General features: G+C 34.0%; 1 protein-coding gene across 3 annotated transcripts in view; it reads right to left on the bottom strand.

Annotated features, from left to right (window-relative positions):
- Nucleotides 1–25,856, bottom strand: part of LOC141402725 (uronyl 2-sulfotransferase homolog pip-like) — a 266,172-nt gene that overhangs the window by 39,724 nt on the left and 200,592 nt on the right. The window contains exons 4-6 of one of the 3 annotated variants that reach the window (XM_073984601.1): nt 9,178–9,734; nt 8,956–9,110; nt 8,707–8,887 (exon numbers count right to left, since the gene is read on the bottom strand). The exons of the other annotated variants lie outside the window; for them this stretch is intronic. Coding sequence (XP_073840702.1) covers nt 8,727–8,887; nt 8,956–9,110; nt 9,178–9,734 — 873 coding nt within the window. The 3' untranslated portion in view covers nt 8,707–8,726. Of the gene's footprint in view, nt 1–8,706; nt 8,888–8,955; nt 9,111–9,177; nt 9,735–25,856 lie in introns of those variants that run through there. 3 annotated transcript variants of the gene reach the window in all.

Raw genomic sequence — 25,856 nt, 5'->3', positions numbered from 1 at the left:
TTAAGTTTAGAAAATGGTTGCTTTTGGGGATTGTTCTGAACGAACATTCTCTGTAACTTTTCTCACTCTCTCCTTTATGTTGAAACGGCGGACAGACAAAACGCATGGCAGATTTTCTTTCAGAATAACCCCCTTGAAGTTGATTCGAAAAAGGTATTGAAGATACTTTAAGTTAGATAAAATGCTTTCAAAGTTCCCTTTGAATGTGTGTGTTTCGGAAAATAACTTTTATATTTCAAAAAAGCTTTAACGGTCGTTAATGGCTTGTTCATATAAATGTTTAAAAAAGCTTTAAACATAGTTTTTATCGTCGAATAAAACTGTATGAACTTTAATCCTTATATTGGGCTTTGAGTTCGAAAAGCGTCCATTAAAAATCTTTAAGGATATTTTATTGGTTACAAATTTTCATCATTTTACGAAGCTTTTAATTTGTTCAAACATTTTTCAAGGGAATTTCTAGAATCTTAACTTAAAGCGCTCTTAATGTTTCTATTTGAAGTGTGAGCTTGAAGACTACATCTTTTATATTTCAAGAAAGCTTTGATGGCTTTAAACGGATTGTTCATATAAATTTTCAAAATTATACATATGTATATGATTTTTTTTTTTAATTTCAAGAAAATCTTTAATTTTTGTTTTGTTTTTCAAAATAGTAAGGCTTTATCCCAGGCGATGTTTACCAAGGGGTAAGGCAGGGAAGACTATAGCAAAGAACCACTCTGATCGAGAATTTCTTTCTCTAAAGATATTTTATTGATTTAAAAATTTTATTATTTTAGAAAGCTTTTAATTTTTTCCAAAAGCTTTTTAATAAAAGGTATAATTGTCAACACACCATTTAAGGAATTTCTAGAATTTAAAAGTTAAATTAAGCGCGTTCAATGTTTCTTTTGGATGTGTGAGCTTTTAGACTATAAATTTTTTATTTCAAGAAAGCTTTAATGACATTAAATGGACTGTTCACATACTTTTTAAAAATTGACAGATTAGAAACAGCCTTTCAACAAGTTTTTAGCGGCAACCAAATCTCTAAAAACTTTAAGCATAATATTGAGCTTGGAGTTCGAAAAGCGTTTCTTAAACAATTTTTTTTAATTTCAAGAAAGTTTGTAAGGATATTTTATTGGTTTTATAACATTTTATAATTTTAGAAAGCTTTTAATTTGTTCGACAATTTTTTAATAAAATTTGCTATTTTTAGACATAATTTAAGGGGATTTCTAGAATTTAAGTTAAATAAAATGCTCCCAAGGTTTCTTTTGAATGTGTAAGCTTTTGGACAATAACTTTTACATTTCAAGAAAGCTTTAATGCCATTAAACGGATTATTTATATTTATTTGTAATGTTTAGTAGAATTGAAAAAAGCTTTCAACATGTTTTAGCGCCAACAAAATTTCTAAGGGTATTTTATTGTTTTAAAAATTTTATGATTTTAGAAAGCTTTTTGCTCAAAAGCGTTTTATTAAAATGTGTAGATTTTAAAACATTTAGGGAAAGTTTTCGAATTTTAAGCTAAATAGAGCGCTTTCAATTTCTCTTTTGGGTGTGTGAGCTTTCAGACTACTACTTCTATATTTCAGAAAAGTTGGAATGCCATTTATTGGATTGTTATAATAAATTTATCAAATTTAGCAGATTAAACAAAGCTTTTAACAATGTTTTATCGACAGATAAATCTGTAGAAACCTAAGCGCCCTGAGCTTTGAGTTCTGAAAGCGTTTCTTAAAAACTTTTTCAAAAAATCTTTAAGAAAGTTTTACCCCCAGTTTATGTATTTCGAAACGAAAATGTGTGCGCATGAAACACACCCAAACTTTAGTTTTTGAAATATTATTGCCTTTGCTTTTACTTCAAAACAAAAAACAAATTTGAAAAGCACACTCAAATTTGGTAGTTTTTCTTGCGCATTCATTTTCTTATCGACATACATGAACAGGCTGTTATAGTTTTCAAAGTTGTATCAGTTTAGAATGCTTTTAGTATCTTCGAAAGCTTTTTTAAAAAAGCCTTTAGCTTTTTTTTAAAAAAGGCTTAAGCTTTTTGTTGAGCTTTCGTACCTTAAAAACTTGTTCAAGAAAATCTTTGAGGATGTTTTATAGTTTTTAAACTTTATTAAGCTTTTTTCAAAAGCTTTTATAAAAAGCGTTGAGCCTTATATCTTTGAGGATGTTTTATAGTTTTATCAGTTTAGAAAGCTTTTAGTGGCTTTTAAAGGTTTTTAATAAAATGCGTTATTTAAGGACATTTTTACAATATTAAGCTTAGAACATGTTTATGAAAGTTGAAGTTTAAGTAAGTTGAATCGAAAAAGGTATGTAATACTTTCAAATTTAAATATTTCAATGAAATACAAGCTTTTGAGGAGAGATTTCATTATCTTTTGGGAGGGGTCTCAAATTCAACAAAAGCTTTTCAAAAAAGTATTTAATACAGCATAAGGAACTTCAAAAACTTTAAATTTGCAACAGCTAATTTTGAGTTGACTTATAAGGCTTCATTCCAGCTAATTCATATAGAAGATTTAATAGAGATTTCAAATTTGTTAGGAAATAAAAGTTTTCGAAGGGACGTTTCAAAAACTGTAGTGCGACTCTCTAACTCATTTTTTGAATTAACGAAAAAATCTTTACAATTAAAATGCAAAATTATGAATGAAAAGTTCAAATAAAAGTTGGCAACACTCTTGCTATCGGTAGAACTTTACGACTACTTTTTGTTCGTCGCTAACATACCGAAAAATATCGTTAATTACCGAAATTATAAGCATTTTAAATTTACAAATTTTTGTCGGCAACTCAAAAACTGTGTTAGAGAATCGCACTACTGATCATTATCGAGATCTTTCAAATTTAGTAAAAGCTTTTCAGTGATTTATTTAGTACATAATTTAAGGAGCTTCAAAATGCTTTGGATGTTTATTTAAGGTTCATTCCGGAAGGCTCACATTGAAGATTTAATAGAGCTTTCAATTTTTTGCAAAAGAAAAGCTTTCGTAGGAATTTTTTAAAACTTAATCATTGTGGAGAGCTTTAAAGTTTTTCAAAAGCTTTTCAGTAAAATATTTAATATTTCAATATAGCATTCAGAGAGCTTCAAAAAGCCTTTGTCGTTTATTTAGAAAAATTCATATATATTTTTGTTTATAGTTTAACGAGCTTTCTCAAGTTAAATAATTCATTATTAATAGTAAGGTTTTTCAACAATACCCAAAGCTTTAAAAGTCGTGAAAAGCTTTGTTCAATTATATTTGAACAAACTTTCTCAGAAAATCTGTATGGGAATTTGTTGAATTTTTGAAGATATAGTTTTCGTAATTTCAAATAAATCAAATATTTACGAATGTGCTTGTAGCTTTCAGGTTTATAAATATAAGATTGTTTTGCAGATCATAGAAAAATTAGTTACTCTACCAAATCTTATTACATTGATAACCTATAATACTTGAACACATTAAAGCTTATTTCCCATATATTTGACCTCTCTCCTCAAATCCCCAAATTTTTTTAAATATTTTTCTCCCACAACTCTTACTTGCATTCCTTTCGATTGCCACAAAAATACATTGCAAATTGACGCCAATCCTTATAGACTTCTGTTTCGGTATCAAAACGACATTCTGCAATCTTACCAGCTTTCACACAATCATTAAAACATGTATCGAAATATTCTCTTGGTTCCCTGTTAACAGTACCACGTAACAAATAATAACTAAAGACCGCAGGATGTCGAATATAATAATACGCACTCATCACTTTTTCTATGGGATGGCGAACTAAATTAATATAAATTGGTTTGGGTAAATCGAATTTTTCAAAATCAATCCAATTAATGTGTTCCACATAAGACATGGCACCATTTACGCTTGTAATTTCTTCGGCAATAGCTTCTTCCTCTTCGTAGGGGTAGATAACGCGAACTGTGGCATTTTCTTGATTCACAAAAGCAGTGAAGTTATTAACGTGTGACAGTTGTTCGATAAGGGTCATTAGGGATTGTGAGCCAACTTTTTGCAAACGATTGAAAATCAATTTTTCTGTTTTCGCTTTAATGGTGTTATTCAAATGACCGGGTCTTAGGGTGTACAGCTTGGGTAAAAAAACAGGAACAGAAGGGACAGGTTTTAGAGTTTCCAAAACTTTTTTGCTAGATTGTGAAAGCTTTGTTTTAAAGCTTTAATTTGATCTCAAGGCAAAAAGCTTTAAAAATGTTTTATAAAAGCTTCTAATGGCTTGGGTTGTTATTAGCAAGCTTTTGTAAAAACGGAAAAGAAGAGTCCTCTGGCTATTTTAGAATTTTTCCTCCTCTTATCTCCCTTCCGGAAAACACAGATCTGTTTCTATATTAAAAGCTCTATATAACATTACAAATCAACATTTTCTCATACCTGCACACTGGTTGATTGCCACAAAAATGCCTTGCCATACGACGAAAGTCCTTATTAAATGCCATTTTTGAATCAAATTGACAGGCAGGGCGTTTTGCCTCTACCACACAATCATTAAACGTTGTATCAAAATATTTTTTAAAAGGTATTTTCTTATCGGCTAAATCTTTGATACGATTGACAAACACATAAGGGTGCCGTTCCTCATAGTAGGCACTCATTACCTTTTCGATGGGATGCCTTACCAAACTAATATATATTGGCCGCGGTAAATCATATTCAGTCATATTTATCCAATTTCTATGTTCCGAATATGAGAAATAACCCTCCAAATGGAAAAAATCTTCAAGAAATTCTTCTAGTTCATCTCGATCAAAGATAACTTCCACTTCAGGCGGATGATCATCAACATGTGCTGTAAAATCATTACTTTTCGAGAGATCATCTAACATTTTGACGAGAGTTGTACTACCCGTTCGTGGTATTTGGGTAAAGAGTATGACATCACGCTCAGCGGTATGGGTATTATTTAAGTGTCGCGATGTCAAGGTTTCATACTGGTTGGGGGAAATGAAATCGTGGTAGGATATGAAAAATATTCATTAGAAAATATAGAAATATTAGCTACTTTTCCCTTTCCGCTTGTCCAAGCAAAGCTATTTTGTGGCATAAAGCTTGGAAGCTTTTAGAAGTTACTTAAAGAGATTTGTTGTTGTTGTGAGAAAGATATGGAAAATCAGGCAACTAAAAGTATAAAATTTAAAAAGAAGAAGATTTTGCGTATCGCAAATAAAAGCGTTCCTGTTTCCCCTTTGTTTAGATAGCTGCTAGTATTGGGCGCCAAACATTGTTCCAGTCTTTTTAAGCAAGTTATTGTCATCCGATTCGAGTTTTAGAGAGGATTCGCCTATTATAAAGTATTTTCAAAAATACATTCATTGTATCATCTAATCCTAGAGGGACATAGACGTTGGGCGCCAGACATTGTATGAAATGTTGGTATGGGAAAGCAAGCGAAGGATAGTTGCTAGATACAAAATTATGATATCGCCAGATATTCTGCTTTGGCTAGAGGAAGTTGAACTGAAAAGTCTAAAGCTGCGAATTAAATTACAAGTCTCTTGGTGGAACAAAATACGTGAGCCTGTAATGGTTGGAAGCCAGCCCTTCCGGCAGTCTAAAGTAGTGAATCTTAAACATCCGACGCGATTTCTAGGAATTATTCACCGGTTACTACGAACTTCAGAAAATATCAACCTAGTTATAGTGTAGGAAGGTGGTCAAAATCGATAAGACTGCATGAGAATGTGTAAAAAGGTTTCAGTCCGCATCCCGTAAGAGAATCTTAACGGTTGGCCGCACGCCATTCCAGCAGTGTTCATCAGCGAGCCATTCAATGCGAAATTTGGAAAACGATTAAGCAGTTATTGCGAATTTCTACAGATACCCACATTGTATGACACTAGGTAGAAGAAATGCATCATGTTGGGCGCCAGATGTAGTTTCCGAATAATGCTTGGAAAAAGCTGACTTATAAAACATTAAGACTCCACGAAAATCGTAATAAAATTCCATAATATCTTCAAAAACATTTAACGGGTGGGCGCCAGACAATGGTTCACCGGTTACAGAATGCTATCGGAACATTCATATTTTATTAACAAAACTGAACAGACTCCAAAGAAAGCGTGATTAAAAGCGCTCCATTCCTACATTGCTTAAGCCAGCCCGACAATCTACTTTAGCATCTCCCTGGCATTTGACTCAAGTTTTCTGGAAATATTAGTCTGTTATTAGGAAAAAGCGGTCTCAAGTTGGGCGCCAGATGTCCCTTCAATGTATTGCTGCTCTTTGAGAACTATGTATTGTCAGAGCCTTAATGGAAAATTGTGAAAAAAGGCGTTGCATTCCGCATTTCCTTAACAGAAGGTTGTCAATCACGTATCAGTCATTGCTTTGAAAGATCTGTTTTTCGTTGATTTAGGGGTTTCAAAAAATATTTAAAAAGATTCTAGGCAAAAGATTAGACTTCACGCAAGAAGAACATACCTCTACGTTGAAAGTTGCCTCAATGGAAAAACGTGAATAAAGGCGTTCCATTCCCCACTTTCTTAAGAGAAAGTTATCGTATCAGTCAATGTTATATTTTTGTGATATGTATATGTATGATCCCACAAAATCCCTGGAGGCACAAGAGAAACTTCTTTCATATTAATGAGTGTACGCCATTTCATATTGGTACAGTAATGTGGGACCTACGTTTTATCTTCCAGTACGAACAGCGTGCCTTACGACACTACTTGCGGAGAAGTTTTTCATGGTTGAAATACTCCGGAAATGTAAGCCAGCATTACACTGAGAGATTTGTCACTGCCGAAAATGTTGATGTTCAGGGATTGAACCGCAGATTTCCTGAGGGTAAGGGGGAGGTTCTTAACACTGCACCATGGTGGCTCCCATTGATTTTTGCTTACTATTTTTTAAGTAAGAGAAGTTTGGGCTCCAACCATTCCACGAGTCTAGGTATTCGGACTTTCCGACTAGTATTGACCTTCAAAAAGAATCATTGGGCGCCGGGTATTGTTCAGCTGAAAGATAAATTAACTGGCTTCCCAAGGGCGATAAGCAGCAGCCAATCAGCTGAAAAATTTCTAGCTTCCCAAGTCTTCAATGGGCGATTAACAGTTTTCAGTCTTATACATCGCCGAGACTAAATGGCATATTACCAGCTACACATTACCTAAAGACTATCGACCAATTAGTCCTTCTTCCATCGAAAACTATGGAAAGATTAGTGGATCTTGAAATTGGAACACAAGTAGGTTCTACAAAGATCAGCAAATCTCAGCAAGCTTACATCAAGGGCATGAGGTGGTTGGACATGTTGGAAAGAATATGGGAAATCCAAACTTTATTTTGGCAAGTGTTGACCAACAGAAAACTTGGTGGTGGCTTAAGTTGATGAAGTTGTACTACTGATAATCGGTGTATGTTATCGCGGTTCTGTCTATCCTAACCTATGGTTTACTTATTTGATGCCAATCACTTGGTTTTAAGGCACTACTGTCCAAACTATCAATTGTGCAAAGGGCTGATCACCGAAATAATGACAAGCCCTCTCAATGTGATCATGGATTTCCATACTCGGGATATCTTGGACTACTTTCATGATGATAGAACGGCTATTACACTCCTAAAGTCAGCACGTTTGGGCATGCGAACGTTTTATACTTAATTGACAGTCAAATTGAATCTGGCTACATTAATCTCAAAAGCGATTCAAACCTATGCTTCTAAGTGGGTTTCTATGCTGCTACAATAACCCTCTTGGACTAGTTTCATGCTGGGAGGACGGTTTTAGACTCCGGGAGTCAGGAACGTGCGAAGTTTAATAGTTTAGACATGCGAAAGTTTTAAACTTAATTAACAGTCAGATTGAATCGGACGACAGGAATCGCAAAAGCGATTTGACTCAACATCAGCAATTATTCCAAACAGACAAACTGTAAACTAAGCCGTATGTAACCGTCGTTCTGCCCATTTGCCCATAACCTATGGTGGACTTATTTTATTTTTTCATTTCTGATCATCAGAACAATCGAAAATACTCTCAGGCTGTGTTGAATGTGATCTTGGATTTCCATCCTTTGAATATCTTGGACAAGTTTCATGCTGGGAGGACGGCTTTTAGATTCCGAGAGGCAGGAACGTAGCGAGTTTAACAGTTTGGACATGCGCAAATTTGAAACTAAACTTTACAGAATATACAGGAGAGATCTTTGGGGAGATTACATTTACGAACTTAAGTGGATTTCAACTGTCAATATCCAGTGAATCTCAGATGAGGATTTATTTGACGTATATACAATGGAATTGACAGTTGATATTCAGTGCATTTCGTTAATATAGACCTATTCTTCTAAGTCAGCCACAAAGACTACTCCTCTCTATGCTGTATAGAATGTGATCCACTTCGACATTTAAAAATGGCGCCCAACGCCAAGCTCTGAAACCTTGCTGTAAACAATTTTAAACACCAATAAAGTATGTAAAATATAGAAACATTTTATTTAATTGTCGAAGTCGATCAGGAGAAATTTATTTATGCTTTGTTCCACAACTTGCAAATGTTTATTACGATAACGATTTTTCCTTTATGATATCGTACAAATATAGTAAATATTACTTGAGTCTTGCAATTTTGGAACAGACCAATAATTTACCCTTAATCCTTAAAAATTTCTTCAATAAATTATGGAAATTCACAATTCCGTTTAATTAAATTTTATTATTTATTTATTATTGTTATTGTTTTATTGTTATTATTAAAACTTATTTTAAATATTATCTAAAGCAAAATATTGTTTATATAAACGTTGTTTACAAAAATTATAAAATTCATATTCACGAGTGAAATTTTTGCGCACCAAATCTTTGATTTCTTCACGGATTTTGGGTTTCCAGCTGTTGCCATTACGTTTGCTATTGGCAAGGCCATCTAAAAACACAAATTTTGTCAGATTTTAAAGGAAAAAAAAAAAATAAGAAAACAAACTATTTCTTTACCATAATATAATTGTGTGGCACCACGGAAATATTTGGGTACATAATTTTCCAATACCTTCAAAGTGACATTAACATCTTCCCACGAACCCACAACAGCATAATCGTGTTCCACGATTTCTTTGGCTCTCTGCAGAGCTCCATAGGAGTTAAAAGGTCTACGAAATAACAATCAAATGTTGTTCTTAATAAAACAATAATCTGAAAATCAAATGTGCAACCTACTCGCAAACTGGATCATGACCGCAAAAGAACAACGTTTGACGTATATGTTGACTCTTGGTTTGGGCAAAACTTGCCCCCTGCTCATATACACATTCCGGATCAGCCTTTAAAACACACTCCTCATAATCTTTTTTATAGAATTTAGGTTCGAAAAATTTCTTTGAAACACGATAATTTTGTACAGCATTCCATGGTGTGCGACGATAATAGAACCAACTAATTACACGTTCCACTGGATCACGTACCATATTAATATAGATCGGTTGCGAGGTGTCATATTGACGAAAATTAATATAGTTCACATGGATGCTATAGGCATGCGATGGTCCCATTTCATAGAGCTCATCAACCAGATCCGCTTGTTGTACCTCATTCAGATGATAGTGTATGGGCCGGGAAAAAGGCGCCCGACTAACACTGAAATTATTCACTTCACCCAGTTGGCGTATCAATTCGATTAGCGATTCACTACCAACTTTTGGTACACGATTGAATAAAAGGAAATCGAATTGAGCAAAGGGTGTATTGTTAAGGAGTTTCGGATGAAGGCGGTCCAGCTGTATTAGTGAAAAAGAGAAGAAGAGAAGGAAATAGGGGGTAACAAAATTGTTACAATCGGTTTTTTTGTCAAGATGCTACTAAGCCTCTTCCCAACTAATTAAATGTATGAAGCAATGCGTTCTAATGCATGGCATGTTTATGAATGTGAATGCATTGTGTGTTTTTGGGAGGGAAACTTCCACAATATTGTGTTTTGAGATTAGTTGGGAAGGGTAATTAGAAATCTAAACTATTCGGGAGGTGAGACATATACCTTAAAAAGGGAGAAGATTAGTTATTTGGGACAACTGTTGCATTCTATCTTGTTCCTCGTTGGGCGCCATTTTCACAGAAAATGGCATCTGTAATAAGTGGATGTCTCAATGATTGCTATAAAAAGGTTTGGAAATTTTGGACATAGCGAGCCGTGGTTGTGTAGCACGTCCGCCTTGCGCTCAGAAGGTCTGCGTTTCAAACCCTGACTAGCAAATTTTCGGCGATGGCAAATTCACTCATCGTAATGTTGGCTTACATTTTCTGAGTACTTCAGTCATGAAAAACTTCTCTACAAGTGGTGTTAAGAGCTAAGCACAGCGCTGGGCGCCATTTTTGAAAGAGGTAAAGAAAGAAAATAACCTTATAGCCCACGAATGGATGTGGAATGGTTAACACATTCCGCATGGCATGCCTGTGCCATATTTTTTTCATGCTTAAAGACCGAATTGGGGGCGAACTTTAAAATGATGTACAATTTGGTTATTCGTAAAAAGCTCCCATATGGTAGATCTGAATTTCGATTAGTTCTATATTTAAGTGTTAAGGCCTATTTCCGTTGGGCGCCATTTTCGCCATTTCGTAGATATCACTTTTCTCAACAGCTAAGGTAAACAAACTACCATAGATGACAACATTATCTACTGAGCCTGAGGACGTCGTCAAAATATCCTCTTCCAGTTTGTTTAGCCAGCATAAAGTTGAACTTTTAGGGAACCTGTACTACAATAGACTGTTGGGTGTCAGGTGATTGATGATGGTTACACGTAAATATCCTGCATAGAGAATGTTACGACGTTGGGCGCGATTCTTGGAAAATTTAATTATATTTAAATCTCATTCTTGATGTGATATGAAAATTAATTAATTGGGCGCCAGCTATAGCAACACTGAAAACCTTCATTGTTTTCAATATTCATATCCAAAAGTTTAAAGACTTCTTATGGTCATATAGAAGAGCCTCAGATATTCTTATGGTTATATAGAAAGAGCTTAATGTATTCAATTGCAATGTAGAAGGTTTCCTATAGTAACGCAGAAGAGCATATGGTCGCCTATAGTCATATAGAAGAGCTTCAGGACTTCTATATTCATATAGAAGAGCTTAAAGCTTTCATGTTCATATAGAGGACATCAAAGTCTTAAGGTTTTCTTCATGCCATATAGAAGTGATCCTAAAGCCTTCTATAGTCATATAGAAGAGCTTAAGGTCTTTTTATGTGACATTAAAGTCTTCTATAGACATATATTGAAAAGCTTAGGGTCATCTTATTTTCATATAGAAGAGCTTAAAATCTTTTTATAGTCATATAGAAGAGCATAAGGCCTTGATATAGTCATATAAGGTAAGAAGAGCTTGAGATCTTCTTATAGTCATATAGAAGAGCTTAAGGTCTTCTCATAGTCATATAGAAGGGCTTAAGGTCTTCTCATAGTCATATAGAAGAGCTTAAGGTCTTCTGACAGTCATATAGAAGAGCTTAATGTCTTCTCATAGCCTTATACACGAATTTAATATCTTCTCATAGTCATATAGAAGAGATTAAGGTATAGAGATTAATGATATAGAAGAGCTTAATGTCTTCTATAGTCATATAGAAGATCTTAAGGTCTTCTCATAGTCATCTAAAAGAGCTTAAGGCCTTCTCATAGTCACATAGAAGAGCATAAGGTCTTCTCATAGTCATAAAGAAGAGCTTAAAGGCTTCTCATTGTCATATAGAAGAGCTTAAAGTTTTCTCATAGTCATATAGAAGAACTTAAGGTCTTCTCATAATTATATAGAATAGTTTAAGGTCTACTAGAGTACACATAAAAGAGCTTAAGGCCTTCTCATAGTCACATAGAAGAGCATAAGGTCTTCTCAAAGTCAGATAGAAGAGCTTAAGGTCTTCTCATAGTCATATAGAAGAGCTTAAGGTCTACTAGAGTACATATAGAAGAGCTTAAGGTCTTCTCATAGTCATATAGAAGAGCTTAAGGTCTTCTCATAATTATATAGAAGAGTTTAAGGTCTACTAGAGTACATATAAAAGAGCTTAAGGTCTTCTCATGTTTAGCTTGAAGAGCTTAAAGCTTCATAGGTGCATATAAAAGAGCTTTAATAAGACTCATTTATATTTTATGGTTCCTGAAAAAGCTCTTATATTACAGTATAATACTTTCATTAACGTTTACTGTATTTTAAGTTACAGCTTAAAGCTTTCTAGACATTTTCATTATCTGTGTAGCCCCCAGAAAAAATGTTGTATTTATTTAAAAAAAAAAAATCAAATACGATTGGACTTTATTTTGCTTTTTTTACAAGTAAAAAATGTTATTACTTAAAACTAAAAAGATAAATTCGTTATAATTCTAAATCATTCCTCCTCGTCACCATACTCTTCACTATCAGGTATCAACATGTAGTCATCATTATCCAACGATTGGCCATCGCTGATGGCATTATATTGCAAATAGAGACGTTGTTTGCAGAATTCATAGAATTCAATTTCATGGGTCAGGTTTTTACTTAAAATCATGCGGGTCTCATCACTGATGGGGCGGGTAACATTATTCCTATTGACCTTGGAGAGACGATCTTTGCCCTCTGCAAGAAAAACCACATTAAGAAGGAATTCCCATTGAAAACATAAGGCTCAAATCTCACCATAATAAATTGCTTTGGCATTCCTAAAGAAACGCGGTATATAATGTTCCAAAACCGATAAAGTGATATTGGTGTCTTCCCAGGTGCCCACAACTGCATAATCTTGTTCCACAGTTCTTTTGGCTTTTTGCATGGCAGCCTTGGAATTAAAGGGCCTAAAAATTTTGGAATAATTTTTGAAATTTTTAAAATCTTGCAAATTCTTCCTTTTTTCTCTTTCTCTTTCAACTTACATGCACAACTTTTTGTTTTGTCCACAAAAGAATAAGGTCTGGCGACGATGGTCTCCAGCCGGGTTTTTAATTTCCATTTGATTAAACTGACAATGAATATCTCCGGTCTTTACACACGTGTCCAAATCCATTTCCATAAATTCTTTGGCCGGCATTGGAGGTGCTCTATCGCCTAGCTTAGCCTTCAAATCGCGATAATACCATTCGGCGCGCACATAATAATGCCAGGAACGAATACGTTCAATGGGATCTCTAACCAAATTTATATAAATGGGGCGAGGCATGTGGTGTTGGGTAAAATTAATATAGGCAATGTGTTGGCTGTAGATGCGTGGACGTGTCAGATTGTAGATTTCATGAATCAATTCCTTTTGCTTGGGCGGTTGAAGGAAGATGGTCTCATGTGGTTTACCCACATCGCGCGAATGGGTAAAATCATTAATTTTACCCAAACGCACCATTAGCTCCATTAATGATTGGCTACCAACTTTGGGTACACGATTAAAGAACACCACATCCACCTCAGCTTTTTTGGTATTATTCAAAGCATCAGCGGAAACCAAATCATCGTATTCGTAATCATCATATTCATCATCTTCCTCTTTGTTATCTTTGTGGGATTTGCTTTTATGGCCATGATGCTTGGCGGACAAATTATCTTCCTCATCATCATCATACTCATCCTCTTCACCATACTCTTCTTCGTCGTCTTCATCTTCTTTATGGTGTCTATTGTGATGTTTTTTACCATGACGATGGCCATGATTTACCTTGTTGTCATGATCATGTTTGGCATTGCCACCATTGTTTTTTAGCGCTAATGCCAATTCCAAATGATTATTTTTCTTGTGGTTTTGGCGACGTCTCCAACGATTCTTTGGAGCTTGTATTTGATGTGCATTTCGGCCTTCATGATCATCCAATTCACGATCAATGTGTCGAGGTTGATGCTGTTGGAAAATGATTTTTGGATGTCAGTATAAGTAAACAAATCGTCTCTCTGTCTCTCTAAAATGCAGACCTTTCACCATGAACATATTGCGGGCAGACACGTGCATTGTTTTTCACTCCCACTTTGTAGATGAATGTTTGGAAATAATGAACACTGAACAACTACATTGATTTGATTTTTATTAGTACAGGAAAAACACACGAAAGCCATAAGACAGACTAAAAGGGAATAATATTGGTGTTAAAATACTCTTCTCTTTGAATAAGAGCTTTACAATAGATTTATTCGGATTTTTTTTTATTTGGCGTAGAAAAATCATAAAAAGCCTTTCTTTTTTTACTATTTAATTCTCTTTCTCTATTAAATGGTTTGGGTATAATTTTCTTGAATAAAAATGTTGACCTAATTCTAATTGGTCTTATAGAATATTATAAGCTGACAGTCTAATAAATCAAGATAGAACCACTATCATGATAAACGTACACTCAAAATGGCAACGCCATTCACTGAACGTACTCTTCGAATTTTGTTTGAAATACAATACCTTAAATGGATTGATATTTTTACCCAGCAAAAAATGGGAAGTATGCAAAATAGAGTTAAGCTGAAAACACATCCAACGTTTCAGTAAAATTTCTTTCTTCTACCAGAAATGACACAAAACTTTACTCAAATGTTGGTTGTGTTTTCAGCTTTATTATTTCACTATATGTTTCGATGCAGTCCACGCGGAGTCGTGAAAAATTCACTCCGTTCGTTTTTTAGAGATCCCTACCCTTACAAGCCAGTTTGTAGACCCCTACATGCAGAAACGCAATTCTTTCAAAGAAAAAAATAATATTTTGTTAAAAAAATAAAAAATACAAACTAAAGTGACGAACATTTTGCGGTAATTCACGAGATGGAAATTATTAATGGAATGGAGTTGGAGTCCATGAAAAAATCTGAACTGGTGATAGGTAAACAATATAAAAAAAACTTTTGAATGATGGATCAAAATTAGTTGGGCTTAGTCCTGGTCCACACTAGAGCGAATTCATTGCAAAAATTGCATTAAATTAGGCGTTCTTAGATCGAGTTGCTTACTACATAAATTTCATGATTTTACTCCACTAGAGATGCATAATTTCATGCAATTTTTTCAATGAAATCACTCTAGTGTGGACCAATATTTGTATGAAATGGAAGACGGAGGAAGTAAACTCAGTTTAACGTTAATGGATACTTTTTTAATAATTTGTATTAATTGGTAGTCTTATGCCAGACTATGAAAATTAACATGAAAATGAGTTTATAGGTAAGAGGTGTGAAGGGAGTGAAACTCTATACACGATGTTCTGTAATCTGAAATTATTCTTTGTGTTTAAATTCGTAACTCTCAAACCAATGTAAAGCATTGAAAATATGAACATTTTCATATGATTTCATACATGTGTGTAGACGTCAATGAAAATTTGGAAGAAAATGGCAAAACGTTTTCAATGAAAATTTTCATAGTCTGGCATAAGAAGTATATTCTCGAACTCTATTAATCTGCAGAAGTAGTAAAAGTGCTGAACGAATCTGTTATAGAACATGCAAGAATATGCTATTTTTAAAATTTCTGTCAAATGTATAGCCTTTTGCAGGTTCTGGAACAGATTAAGTATTTTGCCATGTTTTGGTGCAATTAATAGAGTGGACCAGAAACTCCAACAACATGAATATTCAAATTCAATGTTCTTGAAGCTGCGACATTTTTTGCTTACGTTTTTATACGATTTGTTCATAATGACAATGAATTTGACATATTGGGTCAAGGTCTAGTTACCAGGTCACGTAAGTAGCACAACAACAACTCAATTTTTGGTGGAAAACTCTTCAAGATGTCAAAATGTTTGTTTACGTTTTCATACAATTTATTCTTCTTCTTCTTCTTTATTTGCCAATTCGTTTTCCGAATGTTGGCGACCAATACAATTATAAATAGATTTGTTTTAATAAATACGTATATATACAATATTTGTTTAAAGATTGCTTAGTATGTCTGCAAACGCATTTCTATCTCTAGCCTTTGATAATAGGGTTGTAGTATCTCGGATGCCCTTCCATTCTGTAATATTATCCATCCATGTTGTCTCCTTTCTTCCTCTAACAGGTCTTCCTTCTATCTTTATGTGGGTTATATTTTGTAGCAATTTATATTTTTGATTTCGCATTATATGCCCTAGGTATGCAGTCTTTCGTCTTTTTATTACTGAGATAAGTTCTCTTTCGCAGTGCATCCTTCTCAGTACATCGGTATTTGTCATATGGGCTGTCCAGGGAATTTTGAGTACTCTTCTATAAATCCATATCTCAAAAGCTTCCAGTCTTCTTATATTAGCACTTTTAATTGTCCATACTTCCGTTGCATATAATAACACTGACCAGACATATGTTTTGATAAAACGAATCTTTGTTTCAAGATTAATGTCATGACTCGTAAGTACTCTCTTATATTTTGAAAATGTTTCTCTGGCCTGTTCAATTCTGCATCTTATTTTATTAACAATAACAAAAACTTTGACAGATTCAAACCATGACTTTGGCGTTTGGGTTTGGATTGGGTAAAATCAGCTGGTCTTATGGGCCATTTAACGCATTATCAGGCTTTATTTTCTAAATTCGGCCGTAATCTACAAGATTGATAGGCCATTTAGATATGACATCATTAGCCGAATTTAGCGCATGATCAGGTTTTATTTGTTAAATCCGGCCATAATCTATCGGATTTACCATACAAAAATAAATTCACGTACTGAGTGGATTTGTTTTTAATCCGGCATAAATACTCGAATACAACTTTGTCTTTTGCAACGTGATGCTACAAGAGTACCTAAAGCTGCTAGTATTTCACATGCGGTTTGTATAGAATTTGTTAAATGTGAAACAATAAAAACAGGTCCGTACGATAACTTTCCCAGCAATAATTACTCAGCATGTTCCAGCAATTTCTCTCAGTGAATTTTACTCTCTCAAGCAAGAAAAATTGCAGAAAGTTTTCAAACAACATTTTGTAATAGCTCATTTAGACTAGCCATAAATCCTCGACTGGATTTAATAAATCCAGTACAAATCTTATTGCATTTAGATATACATTTTGGAGGATTTAAATGGCAGTCAGCTGATTTTTGTTCATGGCACAATTACCAAGGTAGATGCATCAGCCCATCTGATCGAATTTGAAACATCAAAAGAATTTTTTGTAAATTGAATTCGGCCGTAAAAGCATACGTCAAATTACAAATTTATTGTTTAATACTAAAAATGTTAGCACATTGTGCTACTAATGCTAACTAAAGAGCAAATAAATAATAATTTTTATCGCAGTTTGCCCATCTAAAATAAATAAATGAATTATTTTATCGTTTAGACATCGTAAATATTAGTCTTGGTTGATTAAAATCAACTTTGTACATCAAAACAAATTTAATTTTTCCCCCCTTGTTTACAAATGTTTACATTTTAAATTATTTTTAGTGTAGCAATTCACCGATGCGTCTACCTTGTTTCTTGTGCCAGCTTGCAACTTTTTGTATTTTCTAGCAACATGTTGCAAAAAACAGAGTTGTATACGAGGATTTATGCCAGATTAAAAACAAATCCACTCAATACGAGGATTTATTTTTGTATGGGAAATCTGGTAGATTTTGGCTGGATTTAGCAAATAAAACCTGATAATGTGCTAAATCCGGCTAATGAAGTCATGTCTAAATGACATATAAGAACTTGAATATTTTTGCATTGTTTTTGCTTCTTTTGATATTTTAAACCAAACGAAACAAAACCATAAATATTAAAATTGCATTTAACTTATTTAAAGCAATAATCCTGTTAATCGCTTTAGAAACTAAAAAAATGTGAAATTTTCCTGGTCGAATATGTTAACATTTCAACAAAGACATAAATACAACTAAGACTAGACAAAATGCATGCAACAAAAAAATGTTTACGAAACTTTGTATAGAAACATCACCCTTAACAGGTTGCAGTTAATTCAAAATCGCCACCAAGGAGGAACATTTCATGTAATGGTATCAGAAACGAAATTTATGAATTCAAGGATCTATTCAAGAATAATTCTATGTCAATTGGATCGGTAAATTCGGTTAAATACGTAAAAATGTATAAAAGAAAAAAATGTTATATCACCATATCGTGATATAACATTATGTTAAATTCAAAAGCCATTCACTGAAGAATGATATCAAAAAAATGTCTCATCTTGTTGTTGGTCTGTTCCCGAACTGCAAGAATCTACTAATGTTTACTACTTTTTCCGATAACATAGAGGAAAAAATGTTATCGTAGTAAAAAATAGTAGCTTCTTGCAGGTTCTGGAACAGAGTATGTATTTATGTATGTCTTTGATTTCAAGTTGTTTACATTGGCCAAACTTACAAATTTTTACGGGACTTATTTTCCCAGCAAAAATTTGCAAGTTCTCAGTCACAGAACTCTCCAAAAATCTCTCCAAGCTCGCTCTCTTTTACTGGATATTTTTGTTATCGAACAGCATTCAGTAAAAATTAGTACGAGTTTGTACAAATTTTTGGGTTGTCGTACAGACCTAATATTTAAGTTTCTAACGTCTATAGTGGCGATGGCAATAGAATGCATTGTACTTTTTTGTTGTGTATGTATACATAAACAAAAATCAGCTGACTGCCATTTAAATCCTCCAAAAGGTGCATCTAAATGCCGAGAGATTTGTACTGGATTTATTAAATCCAGTGGAGGATTACCATACAAAAATAAATCCTCTTATTGAGTGGATTTGTTTTTAATCCGACATAAATCCTCGTATACAAGTCTGTTTGTTGCAGCATGTTGCTAAAAAGTACCAAAAGTTGGCAGTATTTCACGTGAAGTTTGTTTACATTTTGCTAAATGTCAAATGCGCTTGACCGTCAAAAAAAAAAAAAAAAAACAGAAACTAGTAGCACGTTTATATTATAGGTTTTTGTCGGGTTAACCTTCTTTATGAGGATTTATTTGACGTATACACAATGGAATAGTCATTTGAAACCCAGTGGCTTTATAAAACGTACTATTAAGGAAGAAAATAGATAATAATTAAATAAAAAGTTATTGAATGTTTGTCTTATGTTTGGATATTTGTTTAGATATCCGCAAACGTCTACAGTGGCGATGACAATGTATGAAATGCACTTTTTTGTTTGCTGTTGTGTATGTATACATAAATAAAAATCAGCTGACTGCCATTTAAATCTTTCGAAAGGGTTTATCGAAATGCCGTAAGATTTGTACTGGATTTATTAAATCCAGTGGAGGATTTATGAGTGGTCTAAATCAGGCATTAGAGACAACTTTAGCTCATTTGTAAATTAAGTCATCACTGAACGTACTCCACAAAATTTATTTAAAATGGCAATGCTTCAGTAGCTAATAATTTGCTGTTGTGTATGTATACATAAACAAAAATCAGCTGACTGCCATTTAAATCCTCCAATAGGTGTATCTAAATGCCGTAAGATTTTTACTGGATTTATTAAATCCAGCGGAGGATTTATGAGTGGTCTAAATCAGGCATTAGAGACAAATTTAGCTAATTTTTTAATTAAGTCATCACTAAACGCACTCCACAAAATTTTTTAAGATGGCAATGCTTCAGTAGCTAATAAGGATCACAAACTTTAGCGGTTTCTGATGCAAGTTTTTGTCAAAAAGATTTCTTAGTAAAAAATATTATCAAAATTGTATCTTAACAGACAACACTGGATTTCGTTAATGTTAATAGAGCTATATGTCTACATATGAAAATCATATGATATTTTCTTATGCAAACTTTAAGCAATGTTGAGCTTTATCTAAAAGAAAAAAAGTTTTTTAATTCTATTCTAAGATTTTTAAAACCCATTTTACACTTAACATGTTTTATAAAACATGCATCATTTAAGTTGTCAATTCCATACAATATTTGTCAAATAAATGACGCAAACCTGTTTTAAGTGTAAGTGTAAAATGCGTTTAAGGCTTATCTTAAAACTAATGCTTATAGAATGAGTGCATTACAAGTCTAATCGATGAAAAAACTTTACCAATTCATTGTTGTGCTTAAAAAAACCAATCCTACAAAAAATTGTGAAAATCGGATCGGATTTTAGCCACAACAATGAATTAGTCAAGTTTTTTCATCGATTGGACAATAATTGCGGCCTTAACAGAAATTTTCGGGAAAATCCACCTTTGGCCCCATACAAATTACTATGGAAACAAAGATCGCTCCGGTGGAACGGGTTAACGTCAACGATCGCCATAATATAAGTTTGGGTCAAATGGAAAACATTTAGGGTGTAGGAGTTCCAATCTATTTTTTTTTTTTTTTGAATCGCCCTAATATACGCGTACACAGAAAAAGACAAGCTTATATTTATATTCACTTAATTTAGATTAATATTTCGTTATATTTAAATTAAAAGGTAATTGGCGTTGGAGCACCTTTGAAGCTTTTTAAGCACACAAGATTTTTACTCGCTGCTTTGTTGAATATCAATTTACATTTTAACCAGCTTTTTACATTTTTCATAATTATTTGTATAAGTCGCATTCCAGATACTTAAATACTTTAGAGCTTTAGCGAGCGAAAGACGATGAAATATTTCCTGAGAAATTGTTGAGTTTATGGGTAAGAACGGAGTAGAAACAGTACTCTGCTTTCTTTCAAAAATCAACATTAGATTAATATCAGTAGTGGAATTCTGTAACTCATTTTTCGAGTTACCGACAAATATCGGTAAATTAAAATGGCTATAATTTGGGTAATAAAAGAAAATTTGTGGTAAGTTAACAACCAATGCTACCGAGCGCAACATTGCTGTCAACTTTTATTGATACTTTTCATTTATAATTTTACGTTTTAATGTTCCTGATTTTTGTCGGTAACGCAACAAATGAGTTACAGAATTCCACTACAGAAGAGAAATTAAAAGCTTTGTAAGTTGAATACTCAACTTACGAGTATATACTTAATTATTGTCAAAATTAAAATACTAAATATTTTTGTTGAAGATATCGAAATAGGCTTCTGATTAAATAAAAAATTTAAAGGAATACGCAACCTAAATCATTTTTAGATTATACGTATTCTAAATCATGACCGATTCTCTTTCATGTAAACAGATTTCGGAAATTTTCAAATTCTCAAAAGTTATTTGATTTTATAGATCGCTTAAACCAATTTCAAAATAATAAATCAAAGTAATTGTAGTTAAAAAATTAAGTAAATTTATTTTAAAAAAAGTTATGGCTATGATTTTTATTCACTAAAATATTAAACTTCTAATCGAAAATATTTAAATGTTGTGCACCATCTTTGGATTTATGGGCTAAATAAATTGCAATATACTGCTTATAGAGACGTTGTTTACAGAAATGATAGAATTCTATTTCATGTGTCATATTTCTGCTCAACATTCGGCGAGCTTCTTCCGAAACAGGAGGACGGAATGAGTTACGATTTGTTTTACGTAAATTGGCATGTTCTGTAAGTGGAAATATGGAACAATATTAAAACCTAAATCAACATTTTGCAAATCGACAAAACCTACTATAATATTCCTCGGCGGCACCGGTAAAGAAACGTGGTATATAATGTTCTAAAACGGTCAGCGTTACATTTGTATCCTCCCAGGAACCCACAACAGCATATTTCGTTTCAACATGATGCTTCGCCCGTTGCATGGCTTGATAGTTATCGAAGGGCCTTTAAATAAGCAAGACAAAAAAATTTCAGTCAATTACAAATTTCCATTGATGATGATCTACGTCCATCTACTCACATGCATGTTTCGGCGTCTTGACCACAAAAGAACAACGTTTGCCTGCGATGATCACCCAAACCGCGACGTTCATTACGCACATAAACACATTCTGGATCTTGATTTAAAACACATTCGGAAAAATCTTTTTTCAACCATTGAATACTGGGCAACTCATATTGTTTGGGGAAAGTCTTTTTACGTTCAGCAATATACCATGGTGCACGAATATAATAAAACCATGAAATAATACGTTCAATTGGATTGCGTACCAAATTCATGTAAATCGGTTCAGGATAATCGAGTTCTTCAAAATCAATATAGGCAACATGTTTTGAATAGCTTGCCGGTTGATCCAAATTTAGGATTTCTTCAATCAAATTCTCTTCATAGCTGGGTGTTAACATTATCGTCTCGGTGTTGCCTGCTTTGTCACGGGTTGCTTTAAAGTCATTACGCTTGGCCAATACTTTTAGTAACTCCATCATTGTTTGGCTACCCACTTTGGGTACACGATTAAAAAATAACAAATCGATTTCTGCATTGTTGGTGTTATTCAATTTATCCGGTGTCAAATCGGCTAACTATTCGCAAAAAGGGGGTATTTGGTGAGGTTAAAATTGAGTTGGGTAAATAGCCAAATTTGTTTTTTTTTTTTTGTTAAAAAACGTGGATAATTTTGTGGGATTTTTGGGAGTGGAGTGGGAGAAGGATACGGGATGTGGGATTCACATGAAGTGCACCAATTTTAATGAGAACAATAGGTACCTACTTCTTTCCGCTTGAAAGATTTTAGAGAAATCACCTGAGATCCAGGAACGGGGAATAGAAATGAAATACACATAGACAATCTTCTGATTGAATATTTATTGAATGTTAACAGCAATACAATTCTAGTGACTCTAATTCAAAAATATTTTGCATACAGTATTGAAACAGAAACATTTCAATTTGATACCCTAGGCAGCGTTAATTTGCAATAACTCTCTTAATTCAAGTTAATTCGTGCATTATCCACAATCTTAATGCACAAAATCGAACTGAATTTAAACTGCATTTACTAATTTTAATATGGCAATACTGATTGACTTGCATTGAGTAACCAGGAATGGATATGGCAGAGTAAAATGATAAAGTAGTGCAACCAAAAATTTGCAGTGCAAACAACAACAAAATACATGTACAGCTGACTCATAAATGCAGAAACTGCCGTCTGTCAGGGTAAAATGAAATGCACATCTTACTGCAAATTAACGTTGCCGGCTGTCTAGGGTATAGGTGGGAAGTAGAAAATGCCTAACGAGACATTCACTGAACGTACTCCATACATTTCGTTTGAGATGGCAACGCTTTCCGTTGTTCATTAGAGTGCATTGACAGAATGTGGGTTTTATACCCCAGACCATAGATGAACAAGATGAGCACTCGCCTTTACGTTTTCGTACGATTCACCATACAAATGATCTCTTCGCGTTCATCATTGCCCTAGACAGACGGCAGCTTTAATTTGCATTAACTGACTTAATTCAAATTCATTCGTGCACTATCCACATTCTTAATGCACAAAATCAAACTTAATTTAAAGTGAATTTAGGTATTTCAATATGGCAATACCGTAAAAGAGAACCCATATGCATGTAGGAGAGAGAGCATATTCAAGCTCTGAGACACAAGAAAAATAACAAATTGCAGGGCAAAAAACAACAAAACAGTTGTCTACCAGCAATCAGCTGTTTCGTAAATGCAGAAACTGTCGTCTGTCAGGCAAAAATTAAATGCAGATCTTAATGCAAATTAACGCTGCAGTCTGTCTAGGGTATAAGTGGGAAGTAGGAAACGCCTAATGAGACATGCACTGAACGTACTCTATACATTTCGTTTGAGATGGCAACGCTTTCCGTTGTTCATTAGAGTGCATTGACAGAATGTGGGTTTTAGTAAATCGTGGGATTTATTAAACCCAAAAACAGAGAAAATTGTGATATCTGACGACACTTGGAACTTAACTTCTTAAAGAAAAGACAATATCACAAGAGAGCAGTAACAACAACTAGCAAATCAAGTGAAGAAAAAGAAAACATTAAAGGAAGTTCCTTGAAGATCTGGGAAAAACAACAGCTGAAACAGCTAACCAGAACAATATGAGAAAGCTATACTGGGCAATATATAGTCTGTCAAATCAAAGGTGTTCCAGGAGTCAAGTAGTTAGAGATCGTGTTGATAGATTACTAACGAAAAATGGTGAGCAAATTCAAAGATAGAGAGAGATAGAGAAGATTCGTTGATCTGTCCAGACATGGTCGGATTAGCAATAGCAAAAACGTCGTCAAAGAAATCATATGACATATGACAAGATCCAGCGCATCCTCTTCAACCATTTCTAAAAATCGGCTACTTTCCTTCGGCTTGGAAAGAAGTACTTGTTCCAATTCGAAAGCCTTGGTCTGATGCTCGCCTATGTGGAAGGCCAATTTATATTTTTTATCCCTTTGGGGAATTAGTTGAACGATTTCTTCTAATGTAGTTTCCGATAGAGGAAGAATACTGACGAATTGTCAGTTCGGTTCAGAGCAGGACAGTCCGCCACCTTCTCAGATGGCTTTAAAGATAAAAAGGAAACGATAACTGTTGGCTTTGACTTTCTCAAATCATTTGACACCGTTTGGTGGTCGGATCAGCAAAAGCAAAAAGGTCGTCCAAGAAGGCATGTGATATTGGCAACATCAACATCCTCTTCAACCATTGCCTAAACATCGACTATTTTTGTTCGTTTTGCAAGGAACCACTTGTGTCTCCAATACCGAAAGCTGGATATGACGCTCACCTTTGTGGAAGCTATAGACCTATTTCCATTTGTCGTTCTTTGGAAAGTTTTTTTGAACGATTTCTTCTAGTCCGCTGCAATTGAGTCATAGGTAGATGAGGAATACTGTCAGTTCAGATTTCCTTGTCCCACCTAGGATGTTTGTGGAACAATTATATATTATAGCACTACGAGGCCAATTTGCACATACTGTGGAGAGAAGGCTAAATATCTACATCTACATTCCACAACATTTTACCAAATAGGTTCTTAACCTCAATGTTGGAAAATGCACGTCAGTGGTGCTCAAGAGCAAACCAAAATCCACTGCAAAATCCTTCAAAAGATATATCCTAACTGTCAAAATTGGAAGCAGCATCATCGGAATATCGGGTATGATGAAGTACTAGAGTTGGGCAATATAGTTCCTGGAGCGGATCGATCTTTCTAGTTCCTTTTGCCAAAAGGACCTAGTTCCTTAATATAGTTCCATAGTTCCAAATAGTTCCGAGAGCGATATAGTTCAATGCATCTTTCTCGTTCCATGTTCTTTTTATTTCCTTCATTCCAAATAGTTCCGGGACCGTTATAGTTCAATGCATCTTTCTCGTTCCTCGTTCTTTTTATTTCCTTAATTCCAAATAGTTCCGAGAATGAAGTAGTTTAACGCATCTTTCTCTTTCTTTTTGTTTTCATTTTTTGGTGGATGAATTGACACAAAAATAAATAAATTGCAGCAATGTAACGAGGATGTAATTTACATTTATTTAACAATGTGGCCGCATCTGAATGATGAAGGAACCAAACGTGAAAGATCGAAGAAAGAAAATGAATTATATAAATGAAAGGAATTATATGCACGGCTGGAACTATATGAACTAAAGGAACTATATAAATGAAAGAGCCGGATATAGTTCCAATAGTTCCTTGTCCGGAATAGTTCCTTGGAACTAGTTCGTTCCGGAACTACACAACTCTATGAAGTACCTTGCTATCATATATCACGAAAGGCAAAGAAGATGATTTTTGCATTCCAAGTAGAGCTGGCAAACTATCGATATCGGCCCCATTCGATTTTTTCGATATTTCCGTTTCAAAATATCGATAAAATCGATACTATCGTAGATTTACTACTCCTATTTATTTAGAATCCAAAATTGCCGACAAATGTGTTTTGTTTACATTTCGCACGTCAGTGAAATACGAGGCGAATTGAAAAGTTTGGGGCCTAAGCAACACGCAGTGTCGCCAGTCCTCATTTGACAATTTTTAGGAAAGTCTAACAATTTTTAGTCTGAGCGTACTCAGGACAGTTTGACATACGACCATGTTGTTTACAGTGACTTGAAAAAATCACTTTGGAAAAAAAGTGGAATTTACTTGTGAACATTTTCGTCCGATAATTTTTCACAACTTTCGACGTGGA

Source organism: Musca autumnalis, unplaced genomic scaffold (genome assembly GCF_047663935.1).
Source record: "Musca autumnalis isolate F117 unplaced genomic scaffold, ASM4766393v1 scaffold_4, whole genome shotgun sequence".
In the NCBI taxonomy this organism is placed as follows: Eukaryota; Metazoa; Arthropoda; class Insecta; order Diptera; family Muscidae; genus Musca; species Musca autumnalis.
This window is presented reverse-complemented; position numbering and strand designations above follow the sequence as displayed.